General features: G+C 53.5%; 1 protein-coding gene across 1 annotated transcript in view; it reads left to right on the forward strand.

The window, feature by feature from the left end:
* FAM135B (family with sequence similarity 135 member B) overlaps positions 1-24,278 on the forward strand; it is a 279,227-nt gene that overhangs the window by 92,053 nt on the left and 162,896 nt on the right. Inside the window, exon 2 of the mRNA XM_059165554.1 lies at positions 7,881-7,976. Within this exon, the coding sequence (XP_059021537.1) occupies positions 7,900-7,976 (77 nt within the window). The 5' untranslated portion in view covers positions 7,881-7,899. The remainder of the gene's footprint in view (positions 1-7,880; positions 7,977-24,278) is intronic.

The raw sequence follows: 24,278 nt of genomic DNA on the forward strand, positions 1-24,278 counted from the left end.
CCTAGCACCTGACGCTCTGGCTCGCTCCCCGCATCTGTGGGGTCCTCAGACGATTCGGGCTCAGCTATGACCCGGGAGCGGGGGGCGGGGGACCTCCCAGGTGACAGGGGGAGGACAAGGATGACCACAGGGTGGCGGCTTTGGGGACGGAGAGGAGGGATTGGATGTGAGATGCTAGTGGTGGCCAGGACGGGTTGTCTTTGGGGGGGGTCTCTGTCCATCCCCGCAGGCCAGAGCAGAATACCCGTCTGGGGGTCTTACACATCACAGAAATGTGTTTCTGATGGCTCAGGAGGCGGGGAGTCCAAGGTCAGGAGTCAGCGCGGTCTGACGAGGGCCCTGGTCTGTTGCCGATGTCTTGTGTCCTCACCTGGCAGAGGGGGAAGGGAGCCCTCTGGGGTCTCTTTTGTAAGGACACTAATCCCATTCACAGTGGCTCTACCCTCATGACCTCCCAGAGGCCTCACCTTCCAAAAAGTTCACTTGGGGGGCTAGGTGTCGTCATGTGGATGCTGGGGGACTCAGTTACACCACAGCAGACGGGGAGAGGACAGGAGGACTCCAGGCCCATGTCTGGTCCACACCAGACAGCTGGGTGGGTGGCGGCCCCTCCCCCAGCTTGGGTGCCAGTCCTTGGGCCTCCAGTTCAGGGACTGGGGAGTCTTCTATCTCCTGGTCCCATGACCGGGGCTGCGGCTCTCTGGAAGAGGCTACGAGATTTCTCTCTCTCCCACACCATGAGTTTTGCGTGTCTTTGACGGTCCCATTCTGGATCAGAGTGGCTTACGACCGGAGGGCAGCAAACACCCAGAAAGGAAAAGCTCAGTGAACTCTGATGATGAAAGCAAAAGCAAATTCAAAAGGAAGAATTCCTACAAGGAACTGAATGCATTCACAGTTCTTCTCGGTGACTTTAGCCTTCTGTGTCCCTGGAGGGCTGGGACTGACACCTGTGGTGTGTTACCCCCCTGGGGTAAGGAGTTCTCTCTGAATCGCAGAGGCGGCCACGGAAGCTTGCAGAGTTTGGTGACGTGCAGTTAACTGTAGAACAGAGATTTGGCTCCTGGCTTGTTTGTCCCAGACCCAGTGATCTTACCCATGCACACACACACACACACACACACACACACACACACACACACACGTGTGCCCTGCCCTGAAGGCCCGGGTCCAGATGCCTCTCAGAATTACCGTTTTCTACACGGCGACTGCTACATCCAGACCACTTTATGAAGCCCTGTAAGAAAAGGAGCTTCAGGGGTGCCTCGGTGGCTGAGTGGGTTAAAGCCTCTGCCTTCGGCTCAGGTCATGGTCCCGGGGTCCTGGGATCAAGCCCTGCGTCGGGCTTTCTGATCGGTGGGGACCCTGCTTCCTCTTCTCTCTCTCTCTGCCTGTCTCTCTGCCTACTTCTCCGTCAAATAAATAAATAAAATGTTAAAAAAGAAAAAAGAAAGAAAAGTGGCTTCATTTCTGAAGGAGGAGCCTCCAGTATTTGTTCCTTGCCCTCCGTAGGTCACTCAAATAGACAGCAGATAGCATTTCTCTGGTCTCTGGTTCAGGACTTGGCGATGTGCGTGGTTTTCCCATCCAAGCTGGCATGAGAAGCAGGTGCACCAGGGTTCCCTTTAGCACAAGTGTTTCTCCATCCCTTTCCGAGTCTCAGTAGGAGGTCTGGGTGTAGGACCCAATAATGTGTTTTTGTGTGTTTCCTGGGGTTCTGTGGGGGAAGGTCCTTGTCCCCAATGCTGAGGAAGGCTGGGCTCCCCACAGTGTGGTCCTTGCCGTGCGGTGATGGAGAGATTGGGATGACGTCCTTCCCCAGCCCTGCACGCGTTCTTGCCGGACACCTCAGGCTGTGCGTGTCATGACTCGTGGTCAGAGCCCGGTGCCAGTCCTCAGGGCTGGACCTGTCTGGAAGGGCTCACCGGGCCGGCCTCGTCAGTATCTGTGATCGCAACGAAGGCGCTCTTTCCCACGTGATCCACACCTGTGCTCACACCCCTCCGCGGTGCGGCGTGTGTGTCGTGTTGCTGTTTTCCCTCGGGGAGATGGGTCTCCCTTCCACGCTCACACTCCGGCTGCAGCTCGGGGTGCCGGCATCGCCCGTGTTCATTAATTCCACATGTATCTGTGAATGTCTACGGCGTCTCAGCCGCCGTGCGGGGCGTGGAGTGCTCAGAAAGCCACGGAGAGACACGACCTCCTGTTTTCAAGGACGTTAAACATCTCCACCCTCGAGGAAGGATAAATAATGTGCTCATGTTTCCAACATAGTTTCTGTTCCTTACTTCAATAAGACCCTATTTGACACTGAAAACAGTTTCCTGATTTTTTAAAAAATCCCTTTCATTAGTCATCTTCACAAATCATTCTCTTCGTTGGTTTTCCCTCGACATACAGATGTGGAAATCTGGGCTCAGAGAGGCCATGCAAAGCCTGTAGTGGTTTTCCACTCCGTCTCCTCTGCTTTCTTCCGAACCCATTGTCTTGTTCCTTGTTGATCTGGGCTAAACATGTTCTGCCTGGGGCTGATGGGGTCTTACGACATTGAGGCTGAGAGGGAATTTCATTGTCACTGAAACACAATTCGGGGGCCTGGATCCCTGAAGCAGGGCCCCTCCTGTGCCTGGACTGCTCCCAGTGGTGGGAAGTTCATTGCTTCAGGAGATGGGCCCATCTCTTGTCGGGGACAGAGGTGCTGGGAGAAGTCTCCTAGAAAGGGCGGGCCTGTGTGAGGTGGGGTGTCCGATCAGGATTGCTCGGTACGAATGTGAAGCCAGGGGGGCGGCCACTCCAGGGCGCACTGTTCCCGCTCTGCCTCCCGGAATAAAATTAATGTTGGCCAGCTTTTGTCGGGGTCCATTCTATGCCAGGTTCTAAATGCCTGACGTGTATTAACATCTTTCATTTAACACCGCCATGAAGAAAGTGTGATGATGACTCCCATTTTACAGAGGAGGAAGATGAGGCCCGGGGAAGGCAGCAGCAGGTTCGAGGGCACCCGGTGTGAGTGGGACCCGGCCAGCTGGTGCAGAGCATGTGTGTGTGCGGTGCCCTAGAGACCCACGTTGTTCTCTCCCCGACCCACAAGGAAGGCCTCTCTGAAGCTCGTGTCCCGCCATCCCTGCCAGACGCATCGGGGTCCTTCCCGTACCCTCGCCTGTGTCTGTGGGGGCACGTCCCTACACCAGGCTCCCCAGGTGCAAGCTGGCCCCACCCAGGTGCAGGCCGGTGGCGCCGCTGCCTGGAGGAGGGGTCTTAGTCCGTGTCGGGGAAACAGCAGGGCCGGCGGGCCGTTGCTGAGGCCCTGAGGACCTGCCGGGGAGCTCTCCTTAGTTTTTGTTTTTAACGTTTTTATTTAAATCCCCGTTGGTGAATGTACAGGGTAATATTGGTTTCCAGGGCTCGTCCCAGCCGGTGCCCTCCTGGATCCCCGGCCCCGATTTCCCCCACCCTCCCGGCCCCTCCCTCCCCTCTGGTGACAGCCAGTTTGTCCTCCAGGCTTCAGAGTCTGTTTCTGGTTTCTCTCTCTCTCTCTCTCTCTTTTCTTTCCCCTTGGGCTTATTCACTTTGTTTCATGAATTTCATGTAGGAGTGACATCATAGTTGTCTTCCTCTGACCGATGTCGCTTCGCGTGATACACTCTCCCTCCGTCCACACCGTGGCAAATGGCGAGATGTCGTCCTTGCTGATGGCTGTGGAATATCCCATTGTGTAGGAGCCACATCTTCTTTATCCGTTCGCCTACTGAGGGACATCTGGGCTCTTTCCACAGTCGGGCTATCGTAGATAACGCTGCCGTAAACATCGAGATGCACGGATCCCTTCTCGCTTTTTAAGCGGAGGAGGGTTTTCATGGGTGACCCTGGACTGGGCATGGCCTCAACACTCACAAGTCTGCCTTCCCAGGGGCGCCTCCCCCGAGCCTCCAGGGCTCTCCCTCCCCGAGCCTCCAGGGCTCTCCCTCCCCGAGCCTCCAGGGCTCTCCCTCCCCGAGCCTCCAGGGCTCTCCCTCCCCGAGCATCCAGGGCTCTCCCTCCCCGTGCTCCTCCCTCTCCTTTCCACTGGCCCTCGATCGCCCCGTCCCAGCCCTGAGCTCACAGGGGCAGCGCCTGGGCGTGCAGGAGCCTTTCAGGAAATGCATGCAGGGAGCTGAGCCTCTCGGGGCTGCAGATGTGGTCGGATGATCGCAGTCTCCAGCTTGGGAGCGGTTGCTGGTTGTAGCAGGAAGTTAGTGCAGAGACGTCTCTGGTGCACGTGGGGTGGGTGTGCTGCCTGTGTGTATCATGGGTCGGGTGTGTTGCCTGTTGCGTGTGATGGGGTTATATATGCCATGTGGTCTCATGTGTTGGCGTGTGTGTGTTATGTGTGTACACCTGGTGTGTGTGTGCCGGTGTCTGAGTGTGCCCTGGGTGTATGAGTGTAATGTGAGTGGGGAGCGTACGAGCGTGTGTCACCTGTCGGTCCTGTGCCCATGGGAGGCTTGGGTTATTTCTTACTCGGCCGTGGATCCATAATGCACCCCTTAGTCGTCCACACCCTGTGTATTTTGAGGAGCCGGTGGATTCTACCATGGGGGCGATGGGGATACCGCCGCGCCCGCTCTTTGAGCCATTTGTCTATTTACAGACGCTGTCACGGGGCACTTCCTCCCACAGAGCTGGCATCTTCCTGCCCAGTAGGACATTTTTTAAATTAAATCTGGCCTGTATTTTTAAAAATGCCTGTCTTGTGTGTGTGTGCTCTAACCCGTATCGGCCATTCCCTGTGCTTGATCTCTGGTGATCATGAGAACCACCGGACGGCGCAGGCAGTCCTTTACACACGGAGGGGCCGAGGGACAGAGATCCAGCGACGCAGGGGCCCGAGGCGAGGCAGCCCCTGGGCAGCTGGTGATCTCGGGTCTGGGAAACTGCAGCCCCTCGACTGTGCACCCGCGGTCCTGAGAGGGTGTTGGCATCAGCGTTCCCTGGAGGGCGCGGACTCCTTTCCCAAGTCTCGTCCCTACAATTTCTGGCTTAGCGGACCTGAGGGGGACACCCAAGACTTTGCTTTCAGAACAAGTGATGCTGAGGTTGCTGACCTGGGGCCCCACGTGTAGCCCCTCCTCTGACCAGGTTCTCTCTGTTGCTCAGATAGAAAGGGCAGAGGAGATGGCTGGGCCCCAAGCTGATAATTTGGGATTCCTACAGATTCCTGCGATCTCTGCCAATTGGACCATGTACAATTACTGGCAAAATCAATATGGAGAGTTTTTCTTTTTTAAGATGGTATATATTTATTTGAGAGGGAGAGACAGAGAAAGTGGGAGAGAGAATCTGAAGCAGATTTTGTGCTGGAAGCAGAGCCCAGTGTGGGGCTTGATCCCAGGACCCCAAGATCATGACCTGAGCCAAAGGCAGAGGCTCAACCCACTGAGCCACTCAGGTGCCCCAAAACTGGTATTTTAAATGTGAACTCATCTTCCTCATGGACTAACTTGGTATTGGGGTTTTAATAAATCACATGACCTTAAAACGAACAGGTAGCTTTCCTTTCAGAAGCTGTGTTTGCATTTACGTGTCCCAGCTAATGTGTCCTGAGCAGTAGGTCATGAGGGCACGAGGGCACATCTTCCCAGGAGAAAACCATGTTCTGCATGGTATTCTCCATGCACTAAGTATTTTTTCTTCTAAAGACTAATTTTCCAGAAAAAGACTGTCCCGGCCATTCTGCCGGCAAGGGCCAGAGATGGGAAAGTCGTGTCTGTAGCTCCTGGGTCGGTGCTGTTCTTCTGTACGGTGTGGCTGCCTCCTGGGGGACGGGCGCCGGGACTGCCCGCTGCAGACGTGTTTCATGGTGGGCGTGAAATACATACGTACCCGCCGCCCCCAAGCAGTGTCTGGTGTGCAGTAGGCTGGAGGGCTAGTGTGTGCTCTTCTGGCTTTCCCTCCGTTCCTTACTCTGTCACATCCTCCCCAAGTCGGGGATCTGGGAGGGTCAGGAATTATTGATCTGCCACCGCGAGCAGGGGTCAGACGGCTTGCTGGCTCTGCGGTATTTTAAGGAGGGAGACTGAGCACGGGAGACGGAAGTAGGGAAGAGGCAGCTGTCCCCATGTTTCACGTGATAATGAAATTAGGTGCAGAGTGGCTTTATTTGCTGGCCCCCTGTCCAGCTCTTACTGGAAGTGCCTCGACATTGAAATTGGGGCCTGGGAGGTGGGTGCATGGTTCTGACCTTGACCGGCTCCGGTGTGCACCTCCAGGGCTCTCCCATTACGGAGATTGGTTTTCAGTGCATTCTGGGAGCCAGACTTCTCCGGGTGTGCCAGCTTGTAGTTCCGCTTATAGGATTTACAGAGGCTGTGTTCTGGGATCTGCTGCATTTTAATTTGGCCAGCCGAATTCTGCATCTTCAGAAATGCTTCCCTGTGCGGCACCCGTGTCAGAGCCAAGGCGCGCAGTCAAGGCCACGTTAATCTCTTGCGTTTTTATTCTTGGGAGCTGGCCTGGCATGACCCCACTGGCTACAGTGAAGTTGTCCTTTGAACCCCAGTGTTGGTGTTCTGTTCTTTGAGGCATCAGGGGAGTAGAGGGAAGAGAGGCTTTCAAAGGAGACCTAGGTGCCAGGTAGGAGAGACTGGATCTCCTCTTGGCTTCCCTCCTCCCTCTGTCTCATTATCCCCTTTCCCAACCTCATGCCAGTCACTGTCCGGGGAGAACCTGCTGGTTCCCCAAGAACCTGCTCATTGCAAGTAATTACCTCCTATTCTAGGGGAACTCATCCTACGTAGCTTGTATCGTCCCATTACACATGGCGGCAAACTGAGGCTTGGAAGGAGTGCAGACACCTTCCACAGTACACACCACTAGAGCATTCTAGAAGAGGAAAGTGGCTTTAGATTAGAGCCTCTCTGATCCTTTTCCTCATCTACATTATGAGGCAAGAAACTTTATCACAAACTTCTTCTTGGTCAAAATTAGGCAACTTACAGAAAATACTTCATGTAGCCCTAAGAGTATATAGTAGCTGCTCCATAAAAGTCAGTTTCTTTCCCTTCCTCCTTATCGTTGGTGTCTAGACAACCTCATACCCTCAGAAAATTCAGCCTACTTTGAGTCTTTCTTCCCCTTGGTTCATTTCTCTTCCTAGACCTGCACTGTTTTAATTTTGTCCCCTGCCTCTTCCCCATCCAGCCCTCTTGTTTTTGGCCCTCAGGTCTTTTCGCTGGGAAAATGAGCATCCTCGAGCTGGGCTCAATATCTGCTGGGCAGTGGCACCCAGTCCTTCTGTTTCCCATGCTCAGTGGAGAGCACATCTGGCTTTGCCACTCCAGGCCCCTTAGCCCTTACAAGATGGCATTTATGCTAACTGTGATAAAGTCACCCTCAATTACTGATATTAATCATTGTGCATGTCAGGAACTGTGCAAAGCGCTCTGTGTGGTAGACCCATTTAATCCGTCCACCCTTTATCTGTTCTGTGCTATTACCAGGAGTCGTGTTATAGAGAAGACGCTAAGTGATTTGCTCAGAGTCACACAGGTAGAAAGTGGGAGAGCCGGGACTCTCTCCATTGGCCATTGGCCTTGCACACATGGCTGGGCTGCTTTTGCCTCCATGACACTGACAGGTAAGGAGGGGCTGTGGGCTAGCCCCACTTTAGGATTAGGACAACTGGGTCCAAGTCTGGTCCTTTGAGGAGTGAGCTGAGTGACAGTTAAGTGTGTCTTCTGTCTCTGTGTCTTTTCCTGTAAAGGGAACCTCTCAATGATGACATCCAATGGATGCACCATGCTCCCATTGGTCAAGTACATTGGGTTTCCCCTGTGAAAGCCCAGGTTTTCTGTGTTTGGCTGATGGGATCTCAAGCTCTTAATTTCTCTCTTTTTTTTCAGGTAATGAACCAAAAAGATCATGTCTGAAGTACAAGGAACGGTTGAGTTTTCTGTAGAGCTACATAAATTTTATAATGTGGATCTCTTTCAGAGAGGGTAAGTATGCATCTCTGTATCTATTGGTGTGTACATACATACATGGTTGACCCTTTAACGACACGGGTGTGAGCTGTGTGGTCCAGTAGACATGGATTTCTAAATGCAGCATAGCACTATGGATGTTATTTCTCTTCCTTACGATTTGCTTAATAACATTTTCCTTCCTCTAGCTTCCTTTAGGTTAAGAATACAGTGTGTAATACATACAACATACAAAATATGTGTATTTGACTGTCTATATGATCAGTAAGTCTTCTGGTCAATAGTAGGCTAGTAGTAGTTAAGTTTTGGGAGAGTCCAAAGTCCTACATGATTTTTGACTGTGGGTGGGTGCCTCGAACCCCATTGTTGTTCAAGGGTCCTCTGTGTATGTGTGTGTTTCTCCTGGCAGGAAATAGAGGTTAAGAACAGGAGGTAGGACATTTTGGATTAACAAGAAAAGGATTTTCATTATTTTTCCTGCCAAGTGGAACATCCAAACGTTTAGTGAGGTTGAAAATCACCCCCACACTGGCAGGCCTGAGCATGTGAATTTCTCCCTCCCTCCTGCTCTCCTGTCCACCTTTGCTCTTCTGGGTTCCACTTCCCGTGATGTATGTTGGTTAGTTTTACTGGGAAGTGAATTTATTGGAAATGAAGCTTGCTTGTATAGCTCTGACAATAAGAGGTCTTTGTGATCAATATTTGTAGGCCCATTTCCCCAAAACTGTGTATCATACCTAATACCTGTGCCTAGATCTCTCAAGGACTGAAAATTTATGATGTGCTCTTTAAGTAAAGAATTAAAATGTAGTTGCTTGTAGTCTTTAAGGATGCGCTGAATTTGGTGCTGATCACATATCAATAGGTCTTCAGGACAGACCTTCCTCTCAAGGTCTATAATAACCACGTGGATGGTACGTGTGAAGCATACATGATAATACACGAAGCATACAAGATAATAACCATGTGGATGGTGTATGTGAAGCATCTAGTCCCACCGGAGGGCTCTGGGCTCTCCCGGGGCAGCCACTGCTTTCCCTGGGTTACAGACAAGGAAACCTAAGTTCATAGAGACTGCATTGGTGATGTGTTCAAGTTAACAGTGCAAAATAGGAGGTATCTGTGTTGTGGAAAACTGACGTCCATGCTTCAGAGCCAGAATACAACCCGAGACAGGGTTAGGGATAAAGAGGAACACTAGTTCTACTGCTGTGCGGGGCGGAAGGAGGCAGCCGGCAGCCCACAGCCTTCAAAATTGAAATCCGTAAGAGGAAGGGGCTGGGCTGTTTCACTGGGAAATACAGGATCTAACTGGTTTCGACAGGAATTGCGGATGAGCTGCCAGTGGCCTCCTGGGTCCGGAAACGCAAGTCTGAGAAGGGAGGAGGGGGAGGTCCCCGGGAGAGAGGAGGAAGGTTACTTGGAAATCAAGCTTTTGATTTTAAAAGCCTGAAGCTTTTTGATCTTTGTTCAACTTGATGCTTTTAAGTGGTTCCATCTATTGGTGTGTTTTTGCCACGGAACAGAGTACCCTGAACCTTAACCGTAGTGCCTTCAAACTGCAGCTTTCCATTCCGCTGTGGATTCCGAGGGGCAGGCAGGGTGAGCTGGATTACGGGCCTGGCCGCCCCTGCCGTGGTTTGCTCCAGGTCTGGGCCCTCGGCTGGGAGGCGGCAGATGAGCCCTACGGGCAGGAGTGGAAGCACACACGACATCCTGCCAGGGAGCCGCAAACTCACAGAGGGGCTTCCCGGGCCTTCTGGTGGCCAAGGCCAAGTGCAAGGACAGTCTAGACTCAGGGCGGAGAAGTAGAGACCATCTCACACTTTCACCCTCTGCCGCCTGGGTCCGTCTCCAGGTTCAGAAGGATCGTTGGAGTCTTTGCTTCCAGTGTGCCTTGTGTGTTGGCTCCTTGTTCTGTGAGGAGATTCAGTGGCCAGGACATGTTGGTGGGTGACCTGAAGCAGGCAGTGCGGGGAACGGGCAATGATCCTGGGACCAGCTATGTCCCAGGCACGGGGGCCCTCATTTCTGGTTGGGGTTCTGGAGCTGAATTTTCAGGAAGCAAAGATCTGGGCATCCGCCAGAAGCTTGTCAGCATCCGTCGGACCATCCTCACCTGATCAGAAGTTGCGGTGTAGTGAGAAGACTCTGGGCTTAGGGCCCGGCTTCTGGAGTCCTGGCTTGGTTACTGCTTCCTGGAGCCCATTTGGTACCTATCCCCATTCTCCTGTTCACGTTGGAGAGTGTCATGTGTCTATGATGTGTTAGACACTTCTACTGATGAGTTCCTAAATCCTCATCACCAACCGTAGCCTGAGTGGTAGTGTCTTTACTTTGCCCCATGGGTAACTTGGGATCAGGGGGATGGAAAAATCTGAAGCTCTAACATAATAGAGGGGGATTCTGGGGCTGAGTTGCTTGTTTTCTATGATGTAAGCTTGGTCTCCAGGGTGGGCTTCCTCCCCCCTCCCCAGGGCTACACGAAGCATCCATCAAGATGTGGGAAGAAAATTTTACAACTTCCATTTATAATTCTTTTCATCAAAAATGAGAGGGAAGAGATGCCTGGGTGGCTCAGTCAGTTGGGCCGCTGCCTTTGGCTCAGGTCATGATCCCAGCGTCCTGGGATCGAGTCCCACATGGAGTTTCTTGCTCAGCAGGGAGCCTGCTTCTCCTGCTGCCTGTTCTGCCTGCACCCACCCCTTGCTTGTGTGTGCTCTCTCTCTCTCTCTGACAAATAAATGAATAAAATCTTTTTAAAAAATCAAAGGGAAATCAAGCTCTATTAATAATTAGAATCCAGAATGACCCTGGAGAAATTTGTGTCCATATGGCACTTAGTCATGACTCTGGCATCAAATGAAAGGGCCTCCCACAGTACAGACGAGTTGATGACATCACCCTCACATTGCCAGATACTACAGTTTGGGACTGGACAGGTATACACATCCGTAAACTGTTTTCTTCCTTTAATTACACTAACCCTCATAAAATAGCAAGTGGCTTAAAAATAAGTACTGTAAAGCCATCATGAATCAAAGGTAATATTGCTAATGAAAGTATGGTGAACAGCAGGAAAAGATAGCACCACCCTGGTCTTCTCCTGCTCAGCGTGTTCACACATGCACCCCGGGATGGAATAGCAAGCTGATCAGATTCAAAAATAAGTAGGCTTAGAAATCTGAACTTATGTAAAGAACTATTTGATATGTGGAGTTGTAACTGTAATTCTTCATGATACACCTAATCCTAATGGTATTCTGGGGCTTCAGGTGTTGACCAAGTGTTGTATGAAACTGTTACCAGAAGCAGGACATTTCAACACACTCAAAACTGGAAGAAGGCCCTGCGCAGTTGGTTAAGGAGTTTACCAGACGAGTGAGGAAACTATGACTCGCTCTGCCTGCCTAAGATCCTCTAGGTCTGTGTGTTTTGAAGAGTTATCTTGTGTAGCCATGCTCAGCACTGAAGTCTAATATTTAATTAGACTAAATTAAAACCAGAATTTTGAATCACTGTTATATGCATATTTTTAGTAAGAGCAAAAAGGCTATATGTTCCTTTAATAGAAAAAGTAATTAATTTTTAAAACAAGTATTATTGAATTCCTTATCTCACTTTTAAAAGATCCTTCTTTATGCTTGCAATGAATATTGTGTAGGATTATGCAATCATATGGGTATGGGATTGTAAATAAATATACGTATATTGGAGTTGCATGCTTGAAGATGTTGTTACTGTAAGTATGAATTCATCGGCAGTTGGTGACCACGGGTCTAGTGGAACAAAGGCTCTCAGAAATTTCTTCCTGCTCTCTATGCCAACCCTTCACGGTGTTGTCACTTTGATGTGGATGAGGGCATCATCTTAGGATGGAGCATACTTATGGTGGGCTTCCTAGCAGCCTTGGCCATGAGGCTGGGACATCATTTGGATGAAGGCAGGCAGAGCTCTAACAAGAACAGAGTGGGTTCTAAGATCTCTAGAGTCCTGCCAGCAGTAAGATCTTGAAGGCAAGAGTTCCCAGTCCCCTGGGTCAAGGCTGCAGAGAGCCGTGGACAGGCTAGGTACAGCATCAGCCAGGATTCTGCATCCTTCGGAGGGGCGCCCAGCAGCTGTGGTCCATACAGCTCTATCACCAAGGGTTTTCCTGCTCCAAATCCCACAGGAACCATGCTCATGGTGAGATGAAGTTCCTTTACCCAGCAGACACTCCATGAGGAAGTGATGACAGATCTAAGCCTAGCGGGCGGGGTGCACCCCCCATGAAAGAAAACTGGGGATTTCCATGTGTCATTGAAGAAAAGGAAGGCAGCTTTGGGGAGGCTGGCCCATTTTTGGGTCTGAGGATGTGCTCCAAAGGTCCTTGGGAGGTAAAAATTAGAGTTAGGGATTGCAGAGGAAGGGAAAATGTCCTTCCTCACACCGAATCTGACTGTGGGTATCCACATTTCAGCAGTTTCTCGGATCACGAGACTTGCCCCTTATACCTCCATCCGATGTTCCAGATCATCACTGTCTCTTCTGGTCAGGTAGACGTTGTGAGATGTGTCAAAGGCATGTGGATGCAGAACTGAGAATATTGCACGAGATTCGGCCCCATTCGGAGATTACTTGCTTCTCGTACGTTTACGTTTGTGGATGGTTTTTCTAGTCCCAGAATGCATATTGCCTTTTGGTGGAGTTTGCTTTGAGCAAACAGTCAAGTTGCATTTCTCCAGAGTCTATATTGACTGAAGTAAATTCTCCAAGGGAAAATATCTCCTGAAACCAGCCAACATGCACTGTGAATTGTCAGCCCATGCCTGGCAGCAGGCCTCATCCTGATAGAAAGGGCAGGGGCAGGGAGGCACTGGGGAACCTGGCTTGGGGGTCAGACCTGAATGTGAAGCCACACTCTGCCCCCTTGTAGGCTCTGAGAGGGTGAAAATGTCCTTTTAAAACACTCTGAGCCACCATTTTGTCACTTGTAAAATGGCGATGACACAGTCTCACAGGGTAATCAGAAGACGTCTTATGGTATGAATTGCATGAAGTAATATATGGCGAACAGCTAGCCTGGTGCCTGGTGCCTCGTAAATACCATCTAAGCTGTCGTCACTATGAATAGTGGGACCACCTGCTTTCCTGTTTACAACCCTCCAGCTTGCTCATGCTCTCACCCAGCTCAGTGTTCAAAGCCTAAATGGCTTGACCTTAAATTTCTACACTTTTATTGTCTGTGCTCAGATCATTCTTGAATGTCCTTCTTGTAATATCTGCCTTGAAAATTCTATCCTGTTAAGTTCTAGCTTGAATATAATCTCATGTCAGACTATTTGTTGACTGATCTTTATCTATTGTATCCAGCCCAGTTTGTAGGAATCCCTCATTCCCATAATTTTAAAAGCCTGCCTCTCCTAGTTTTATTCCACTGTCCACTCACATCGCCATTCCTATAAACACTAGTAAGCGTATGCTGTTGTAAAAGGCTCTAGAAACATGAAGATGAGAGACTCGGCCCGCAGAGCATTTGCCAGCTAATCCGGGGGGCAGATACACACACAGGGAATGACCACCAGTTAGGGGAAGTTCTGTGACAAAGATGGACTTCGGATACTATGAAGAGAAACAGCAGGGGAAGCCACTCTGTGCATAGAGTCAGAGAAGGTGTCCTAGGAGGAGATCACCCAAAGCTGTCATTTGAAAAGTGGGTCGGAGCCAGCCATGCAGAGGACCCGGGAGGACCAGACCACAGAATGGCTCGATAGTGTCAGAAAGCAGAGCCCACCTGGAAGGCCACGGGGACGCCAAGAGTGCGAAGGTGGGTCTGGGGGATCACAGAACTTACCGCAGGTGGTCTCTTGTTAGACTGGTGACTGTCAGGATGCTAATGTCAGTGCCACTGATGTTCTGAGACATCAATGGTGGGGGGCAGGACCAGGATGCAGAAGGGAATAGTGGTGATGTCCTGTCTGGCTTTGTCTTCTTGTCAAGTGGCTTGAGGTTCCTTAAGGGACCCGATCTTACCTGACTTTATATGGCCTGTGCCTGACCTGGCAGAGCCTGGCATCTCCTTAGAGATCCATGAGAGCTTATATTTGCCCTGATAGAACTTTCTGCTTCTTTGAGAACTTCTTGCAACTAGGGGGATCCCCATGGTGAGAAAACACGTCCTGATTTCTAACGTACCATCTACATCACTGCATGTCAGAGTGTGGTGCATGGGTGGGAATATCACCATTATACTTCCATTAGAGGTGCAGACCCTTGGCCCTGTCCCAGACCTACCAAGTCAGAATCGCTGGTCATGAGGCTCAGAAAACCACGTCTTTGCGTGTTCTCCATCTGAGTCTGGGGTAACAGCACAGAAAGTTTCCATGACAGTGTCAACCTAGGCTGTGTGCTGCAATCATCTGCAATCATCCACCCTCCAGGCTAATTAAATAAACAACTTCTAGGGTGGGACCCCAGACACCAGCACTGGTAAAGTTTCACAGGTGGTTCCTAGGTGGAAAATGACTGGGTTAGAACCCAAGGAAGGAGTCCACACACTGAGCAAACTTGGCCTTGCTTGAAAACCTCTTCTTCCAAACAGAATAGGCCCAGGTCCTTTCCTTTGTAGCAGGACTGTGGCATCTCCCCTTCCCCAGGGGGAGACAGGACTTTACCTCCTTTTGCACATGGATGCCTCTTGCTCAAGAGCCCATGGAGATTCCGTGTAAATTTTCCAGTATGGATTCTGGAAGCCAGAATGCAGAAGGGAAAGTCTTACTTCATTTACAACAGTCTTCTCATAAAGAAGTACTTGAGCAAACAAGTATAAAGTATACATGTATAAACCCCCCACTATGTAAACATTTTTAGTCATCAATTTATTAAGATCTCATTTGTGCTTATCATGCGATATGCCCAATATTGTTCGCTAAAAGGGAGCCAACATTTGTCCTTGAAAATGTATTCAGATTCCATTTTAAGTCTTAATTCAGATAAAGCTCAATATCAAACTGGCTTTCTTTCTGAGTGAAGGTTTTCCCTGATGCTGAGATTCATCTCTTGGCCTCCATCAGTATTATCAGATCTGATGTTTAAGGTCAGACACTCACAGAATTATTAGGATTGAGATCCCCTTTGAACAAACTCACTTGCCTTTTCTCTACCAGAATGAAAATGGTTGAGTCATAAGTCAAGGGTTTCCTGAAGGAAAATGCCATCTTGTGTTTATGCCTCAATGTCCCCATCATCACCTAATGGCCGGCGACAGCCAGTTCCCTGTGAAATGAGTTAACCAGCCCCGATGTGCCTTAATGGACTCAGAAATACAATTATCTTTGCTTGCCAGAGATCAATTAATTGATTTGTCTGGTTCTGTCAGAAACAATCCTTTTCCTCACTTCTCTTATTAAAATAAGTTGCTGTCCTTTTCATTCATTCCCTCACTTTTGAATGGGAGTGGGATTATGTGGTTGAGAAGCCCCCTGGATGTCCAGCACTGCTGGGTAAAGAGAGGCCAGGATGACTCTGGGAGGGCAGGGCATGTGGGACCCACCAGTGAGTATCTCCAGGGCCTTGACCGTGGTCCATTTGCTGTGAAGACGGACTGTGTGCCCTGATGAATGGCCAGTGGGCACGATATTCATGGCACAGAAATCAGAGATCTAATGTACCAGTTCAGGCCCATGACTTTCCACGTGTGCAGACAGACAGATTCCCTTTACTTTTTTACAAGTCAGCGTGATTCAGGATTTTTATCGGTCTGAGTCAAGGGTTCCTTCTAGCTCAGGGCATGTAGGTTGACTCCATGGTCTCTAAGAATAAAATTCCATAATTGTTGTAATTAAAAAATTTAATCTCCTCCTCCCTGTCAAAAGGCCTTGTTAGAATTATTCCTAGGACCGTTACTCAAGTATTTCTGCATTTGGGAGATGCAGGATTATTTTTCTAGCAAATCCACATTCCTGTCAACAATTGTCCTGTCCCATTTTTTCTTCTTTTGCCTTTGAATCTGTGACTTCTGAGCTTGATGCTTTAAGCCTTTTATCCTCTTAACCTCTGGCTGAGGACAGGCTCAGCAGGTCTATGAAGAAGAACCCCTCCCAGGGGGCTCAGATTAACATGCTTCTGGAGAGCTCAGAGCCGCCCACAGGGGGAATCAGAGGCCAGGCAGAAACCCCTGGGCAGAGTGGCCCTTTCTCGTTTTGAGCTCAAAGTGGTTCTTGTGAAGCCCTCTCAGGGGAGTGAAAGGCCTCTGGTCCTGAAGGTGGTAGAAGGAGCACAGACCCAGATCTTGGTTTGGATTCGGTTTTCTCTGCTATCAGCCAGGTGCCCATGGGCAAGTTGCTAACCTCTGGTCTCTGTTTCTTCACTGGCTTTGCAGGATCATGTTTGAAGCCAGTGGTATTTGTAAGGCTCCTAGTTAAAATGAGGTCCAGACCTTGTGGGGTTTGTCGAGAGGGCCTGAAACAGACCACTGAACTGGCTGGAGCCTGAGTTGGATAGTTCCTTTCTGTGTTTTAATAGTCACCACAACTCATCCCCCAGGAAGAGATAAAGCCTTCTTGGTCTTAAAATGTTTTAGGAGCGCCTGTGTAGTTCAGTCAGTCAAGTGTCTGACTTCGGCTTGGGTCATGGTCTCAGGGTCCTGAGATGGAGCCCTGTGTCAAGCCACACATCCAGCCCAGCATCACTAGGCTCCCTGCTCAGCAGGGGGCTTGCCTCTCTCTCTCTCTCCCTCTGTCCCTCCCCCTGCTCCTGCACACGCTCTCTTTCTTTCAAATGAATAAGATCCTTACAAAAATGTAGCGGACGCCATATTGGTTCAGATTGGCCTCCCTGGGGGAAGTCCTGCTTCCTGGTCTTTACCTCATACACGGGATCTACAAAGTGAGAATGTCACCTTTCTTTTGGTCCAGCTTTACTGAGATATCACTGACCCATAATGTCACGTAAGTCTAAGGTGTGCGTGTGCTGGTTCAGCCTCGTTTATCTCGTGAGGGATCACAATAAGGTTAGTTAACACATCTGTCACCTCCCTTAGTTGCTGCTTTGTGTGTGTGTGTGTGTGTGTGTGTGTGCGTGTGTGCGTGTGTGTGCATGTGTGTGTGTTTGGTGAGCACATGTAAGTCTACTTGTTTATTTATTAACTTCAATGCGCAACACATTTCTAAAGAAATAATTCCCTTGGGGACTCTTGAGAAACGTAGTCTATAGAGATGTACTAAATGAGAGGTTTCTTTTCTAGAAGGTTCTTTGGATGGCTCTGGGGTAAGGGATTGACTGAGGTCCTTAAAGGCTCTTGTTGTCCAATATTTCTCAAAAGCAATTTTTAATTGCATTTCATCAGATTTCCTCATTGTAAACATCTAATTACACCCATAGACATAAATCAGATAATTCTGCCTCGTGAAGGAATCATGGTGACATGGCGACATTTTTCACACTCACCTGTTACGTCTATCGTCAAAATGCCTTCCCACCTTCCCTCTCCCTCCCTCCCCCTCCCCCCGGCCCCTCCCCCCTCTCCTCCTCCAGCCTCTTGTCCCCTTCCCTCTCTCCCCCTCTTTCCTCCCCCTCCCTCCCCCTCCCCCCGGCCCCTCCCCCCTCTCCTCCTCCAGCCTCTTGTCCCCTTCCCTCTCTCCCCCTCCTTCCTCCCCCTCCCTCCCTCCTCCCCCCGGCCCCTCCCCCCTCTCCTCCTCCAGCCTCTTGTCCCCTTCCCTCTCTCCCCCTCCTTCCTCCCCCTCCCTCCCCCCTCCCCCCCGGCCCCTCCCCCCTCTCCTCCTCCACCCTCTTGTCCCCTTCCCTCTCTCCCCCTCCTTCCTCCCCCTCCCTCCCTCCTCCCCCCGGCCCCTCCCCCCTCTCCTCCTCCAGCCTCTTGTCCCCTTCCCTCTCTCCCCCTCCTTCCTCCCCCTCCCTCCCTCCTCCCCCCGGCCCCTCCCCCCTCTCCTCCTCCAGCCTCTTGTCCCCTTCCCTCTCTCCCCCTCCTTCCTCCCCCTCCCTCCCCCCTCCCCCCCGGCCCCTCCCCCCTCTCCTCCTCCAGCCTCTTGTCCCCTTCCCTCTCTCCCCCTCCTTCCTCCCCCTCCCTCCCTCCTCCCCCCGGCCCCTCCCCCCTCTCCTCCTCCAGCCTCTTGTCCCCTTCCCTCTCTCCCCCTCCTTCCTCCCCCTCCCTCCCCCCTCCCCCCGGCCCCTCCCCCCTCTCCTCCTCCAGCCTCTTGTCCCCTTCCCTCTCTCCCCCTCCTTCCTCCCCCTCCCTCCCTCCTCCCCCCGGCCCCTCCCCCCTCTCCTCCTCCAGCCTCTTGTCCCCTTCCCTCTCTCCCCCTCCTTCCTCCCCCTCCCTCCCCCCTCCCCCCCGGCCCCTCCCCCCTCTCCTCCTCCACCCTCTTGTCCCCTTCCCTCTCTCCCCCTCCTTCCTCCCCCTCCCTCCCTCCTCCCCCCCGGCCCCTCCCCCCTCTCCTCCTCCACCCTCTTGTCCCCTTCCCTCTCTCCCCCTCTTTCCTCCCCCTCCCTCCCCCCTCCCCCCCGGCCCCTCCCCCCTCTCCTCCTCCACCCTCTTGTCCCCTTCCCTCTCTCCCCCTCCTTCCTCCCCCTCCCTCCCTCCTCCCCCCGGCCCCTCCCCCCTCTCCTCCTCCACCCTCTTGTCCCCTTCCCTCTCTCCCCCTCCTTCCTCCCCCTCCCTCCCCCCTCCCCCCCGGCCCCTCCCCCCTCTCCTCCTCCACCCTCTTGTCCCCTTCCCTCTCTCCCCCTCCTTCCTCCCCCTCCCTCCCTCCTCCCCCCGGCCCCTCCCCCCTCTCCTCCTCCAGCCTCTTGTCCCCTTCCCTCTCTCCCCCTCCTTCCTCCCCCTCCCTCCCCCCTCCCCCCGGCCCCTCCCCCCTCTCCTCCTCCAGCCTCTTGTCCCCTTCCCTCTCTCCCCCTCCTTCCTCCCCCTCCCTCCCTCCTCCCCCCGGCCCCTCCCCCCTCTCCTCCTCCACCCTCTTGTCCCCTTCCCTCTCTCCCCCTCCTTCCTCCCCCTCCCTCCCCCCTCCCCCCCGGCCCCTCCCCCCTCTCCTCCTCCACCCTCTTGTCCCCTTCCCTCTCTCCCCCTCCTTCCTCCCCCTCCCTCCCTCCTCCCCCCGGCCCCTCCCCCCTCTCCTCCTCCAGCCTCTTGTCCCCTTCCCTCTCTCCCCCTCCTTCCTCCCCCTCCCTCCCCCCTCCCCCCGGCCCCTCCCCCCTCTCCTCCTCCAGCCTCTTGTCCCCTTCCCTCTCTCCCCCTCCTTCCTCCCCCTCCCTCCCCCCTCCCCCCGGCCCCTCCCCCCTCTCCTCCTCCAGCCTCTTGTCCCCTTCCCTCTCTCCCCCTCCTTCCTCCCCCTCCCTCCCTCCTCCCCCCGGCCCCTCCCCCCTCTCCTCCTCCAGCCTCTTGTCCCCTTCCCTCTCTCCCCCTCCTTCCTCCCCCTCCCTCCCCCCTCCCCCCCGGCCCCTCCCCCCTCTCCTCCTCCACCCTCTTGTCCCCTTCCCTCTCTCCCCCTCCTTCCTCCCCCTCCCTCCCTCCTCCCCCCCGGCCCCTCCCCCCTCTCCTCCTCCACCCTCTTGTCCCCTTCCCTCTCTCCCCCTCTTTCCTCCCCCTCCCTCCCCCCTCCCCCCCGGCCCCTCCCCCCTCTCCTCCTCCACCCTCTTGTCCCCTTCCCTCTCTCCCCCTCCTTCCTCCCCCTCCCTCCCTCCTCCCCCCGGCCCCTCCCCCCTCTCCTCCTCCACCCTCTTGTCCCCTTCCCTCTCTCCCCCTCCTTCCTCCCCCTCCCTCCCCCCTCCCCCCCGGCCCCTCCCCCCTCTCCTCCTCCACCCTCTTGTCCCCTTCCCTCTCTCCCCCTCCTTCCTCCCCCTCCCTCCCCCCTCCCCCCCGGCCCCTCCCCCCTCTCCTCCTCCACCCTCTTGTCCCCTTCCCTCTCTCCCCCTCCTTCCTCCCCCTCCCTCCCTCCTCCCCCCGGCCCCTCCCCCCTCTCCTCCTCCACCCTCTTGTCCCCTTCCCTCTCTCCCCCTCTTTCCTCCCCCTCCCTCCCCCCTCCCCCCCGGCCCCTCCCCCCTCTCCTCCTCCACCCTCTTGTCCCCTTCCCTCTCTCCCCCTCCTTCCTCCCCCTCCCTCCCTCCTCCCCCCGGCCCCTCCCCCCTCTCCTCCTCCACCCTCTTGTCCCCTTCCCTCTCTCCCCCTCCTTCCTCCCCCTCCCTCCCCCCTCCCCCCCGGCCCCTCCCCCCTCTCCTCCTCCACCCTCTTGTCCCCTTCCCTCTCTCCCCCTCCTTCCTCCCCCTCCCTCCCCCCTCCCCCCCGGCCCCTCCCCCCTCTCCTCCTCCACCCTCTTGTCCCCTTCCCTCTCTCCCCCTCCTTCCTCCCCCTCCCTCCCTCCTCCCCCCGGCCCCTCCCCCCTCTCCTCCTCCAGCCTCTTGTCCCCTTCCCTCTCTCCCCCTCCTTCCTCCCCCTCCCTCCCTCCTCCCCCCGGCCCCTCCCCCCTCTCCTCCTCCAGCCTCTTGTCCCCTTCCCTCTCTCCCCCTCCTTCCTCCCCCTCCCTCCCCCCTCCCCCCGGCCCCTCCCCCCTCTCCTCCTCCAGCCTCTTGTCCCCTTCCCTCTCTCCCCCTCCTTCCTCCCCCTCCCTCCCTCCTCCCCCCGGCCCCTCCCCCCTCTCCCCTTCCTTGTCCCTTCCTCGCTGCCCTGTTCCTCTCCTCCCCTCTTCCTCCCTCTCTTTCTCTCCTTCCTCCCTTTTCTCCCACTGAGCAAACACGATCTGATACGCACACGTGTTTTCCTTTACAAAGCTCTGGTAGACCGCTTTGGTCTCTCTTTTTTCTCTTTCCCTTTTGGGAGCACTTCCTGTAACCCCGCACATTCCTTTATGTGTAGTAGCTGCCAGGTTCCCTTACAGAGGATCAATCATAATCATAAATTGCTTCACCAGTGCTCTCTTCTTGGACATTGTTGTTTTTTTTTAATATTAGAATGCATTTTATTATTTAGGATTTGTCATGGCTTTTTTTTTTTTTTTTTTAATTATCAGGAAATGTTTCATGCTTGATAAGAAAAACCGGTTACCCTGAAAATGGTCATTTTTCTGCTTCTCGTGCTTCTAAGTCCCTGGTAATGTTGAGGGAGGTTAGCACCATGGTTGCCCATCCAACACGGGGAGGAAGGACATGACTTTCCGCCGAGCGGCCTCACTCCCAGACCTCCATTCCGCCTCCTCCTGAGCTCCTGTGGAAGGTGCGCTCTGGGGCTCCAGGGAATTCAGAACTGACTCGGGGCTCTGGGGCGTCGGGCAGTAGCTCTCCACTCCTTCAGGGTGAGGAGCTCTTAGGAGCCACACAAGTCTGCACATGTCCCCTCCAGCCCATGCTCGGGTCTCCACGGCTCCACCTGCCCCACGTGCAGACCTTTTAGTCTCTGAAGTTACTGTCTGGGGACTTCCGGGAAAAGGGGAGTCGCCAGTAGAAGGCTGGCCCTTCCCTGCTCTTCCTAAAAATAGCAGATCTTTGTACTCACCAACCTGCTCTGGGTTCCCCCAAAAGGTGACATTCTCGGCTTTCTTTGAAAAACTCTCTTTCCTTTCATTTGATGAAGCCACCTCTTGAATTCTGTCTCAGCCCACTGGAGTCAACCAGAATTTCACTGGAGAAGAAAATTTAAAAATTCTGGATCGCTACAAACAACCTCTCACAACCCCATAAATCAGCAGGGAGTAGTGTCCCTGCACTGCAGAGACGGCAGGGGTTCTGTAGGCTCAGCGGGTGCACAGGGTCACACGCTTGGCCAGTGGCCGGAGGGAGGGGTTCCCTTGGGGGTGCCTGGACCCCAGAGTCTGGACATTCTGTCTCCAGCCCACCAGGCACTTTTGTTTCCCTGGGGCCCGGTTGGGTGTTCAGATGGCATGAGGTCTGTGTCCCCCTTCAGTCAATACTCTGTTTCTGCGAACAGCAGAATGGCAGGGTACCACAGTCAAGGGGGAATCAGACTCAGACTGGCTTTCCTTGCCGCCCGCCACCGGCCTGCGTTCTTCCGTTCATAGTGAGAGGATGACGTATGGGGAGTTCTGTCCTCCTGGCTAATGGCGGGCGGGCAGGCAGCGACAGAATTTTTTCCCCTAAATAGAACCTCACAGATGAGCATTTGCTCCCCCTCTTTCCTACCCACTAGAGCTTTCCCCGATGTCATCTTCCTCAAGAGGGAATGTGTGGCTTCCCCTCCTTGGAGCTCCCACACACACACACACACACACACACACACCCAATGGGAAGCAGATTCCTGTCATCTCCCATTCCTCTGTTTGTGCATTTGTAAACTTGTTAACTTACTTGTCCAGGGGACACTGGGTCCTGCTTGACTCAGCGCTGCCCTAGGAGCTCTGGTAGAACCAGGAGAAAGACAGAGACATGAACTCAAGTTGTTCAGAGAGGACTATGGGAGTTAGAGATGCAAGTCAAGAGAGTGGCATCCCCGAACGAGAAAGCAAGAGCACAAGCAAGAACGCCCTTCCCCTCCCCCGGGACGTTACCTGCAGGAGAGGGCTCCCTAGTCACATAAAGACTGAGAGGGCGTCCACAGGCCAAGGCTTGGAGATGAAAAAGTGTGGCATCTCCCGGAAAGTGCCGTGGTGTCTGGGAAGGCTGTGTAGAGGTGGTCTTTCTGTAGACTGGGAGGGGGCGTTAGTCCTGATCATCATGACGGGCAGGTTTGCTGTGCCTTAGAGCCAGGATGACACCTTGCAGCTAAGGGATGATTAGGGGACGGTTGAAGGAAGGGGGCGCGGGCTGCGGAGACCGTAGAAATGACTCTTGGGAACGGAAGAGGAGGACGCTTGGGGTGAGGGAATCGATGATCATGGTGAAGGCGGTTCAGAGGGAGAGCGTGTGGGCAATGCCGAAGCAGTGGGGTTGGAAGAATCGGGGCTTTTATGTCGCGTGGAGGGGGAGAGAGGGGTTGCAGTGGAAACCAGCTGTCCCCTGGGGTGAATTAGTAGAGGAAGCGGAGGGGCAGGTGTTCCAGTCCGTCAGGGTAGATGATGGGAGTCCACAGGTCTGGAGGCAACCAGGGAGCTGAGTCCGAGGCCAGGCAGGAACCTGGGCTCTGATTCATCAGCTCATGGGTGTTCAGTGGCTTGCGACACTTCGTGAGCTCAGACCGCGTGTCAGGTGCTTTAGGACATCAGTTCACCGGGGGCTCCTGGCAGCTCTGTGAGTTAGGGGTTATTACTTCCATCTTCCAGATGGGTAAACTGAGGCTTGCAGAGATACCTGGCTATCCTACAGCACAGCCAAGGTTTGAACTCTTGGCCGTCTGTCTGCCAAGCCAGGACGATCGACACTGTTCTGCGCTCTGTCGGCAAGGCGGGACTCCAAGAGAAAAACGACCATTTCATTCCATCTGAAGGTGAAGAAACACACAAAGTGTCTGAGCTAAAGCTGTCGAAGAGGTGTCAGAAGCACCAGCAGAGCAGAGAAATCGCAGAAGGGAAGGGATGCGGGCGCCTGGGGGAGGGAGCTCCCCAGGGTCACCCGCAGCAGACGGATCCCCGGGTATGGGGACCCAGAGTGTCTTGAATCTGGCCTCCGATGGTCCAGGTTCATCGTTGTCAGAGAGTTTGTTTTTATGAGGAGAGCATGGAGCCCGAGAACCTGGTATGCAGGGAGATGGGAGCTGACCCTGCAGGGAGAATCTCCCCCCAGGACTGGGGAGAGCGGACCCCTGAGCCGGGCTTTGCTAGTCAGTGTGATCAAGCCAAGTAGAGCCAATGGCCGTGGCCATTCGCCACCCACTGCCCTCTTTGAGCTGAAGCTGCTGGGGTCGGAGAGGGCCCCTGGGGGAGGCAGAGGTGCATACCAAGGAGCTAGAACTTTTCCTTGTGGGGTTGGTGCAGGGGGGTGAGTATGGGATGTTGTGAGCAGGTGAGTGATCTGATTTGGATCAGAGCGTCCTTTGGTGGAAGGGTAGGGCAGAGACTGTAGCAGGGGGAGCAGGTCCGCTTGGAAGAGGATGGACAGGCGTGTATCTGAATTCGTAATTACTGGCTGAGGTATGTGAACGGGGCAGTGATGATGCAGGAGACATTTACGGAGCCGTGTGACAAAGAGGTATCTTACCGCCCTGCAAATCGTATCGATTAGCAATTTCTAAGCTTTGTGTAAAGCACAAATCCCACCACTGATCTCTCTCTTCCCATGACTTAGCGAGCGGTAGAACCAGAAGAAGCAGTCAGGAAACGGAACTGGTGTGCTTTATTTATAGCTGGGAGGCTTCCAAAGACTCTCCCAGCGCGGGGTATTGAGAAAACAGATCAGGCAGTGAGGATTAGGCATAGGCGTGGAGGCCGAGGTGGGATTTCTTCC

The sequence above is a fragment of the Mustela lutreola genome, chromosome 3, assembly GCF_030435805.1.
Source record: "Mustela lutreola isolate mMusLut2 chromosome 3, mMusLut2.pri, whole genome shotgun sequence".
Classification (NCBI taxonomy): domain Eukaryota; kingdom Metazoa; phylum Chordata; class Mammalia; order Carnivora; family Mustelidae; genus Mustela; species Mustela lutreola.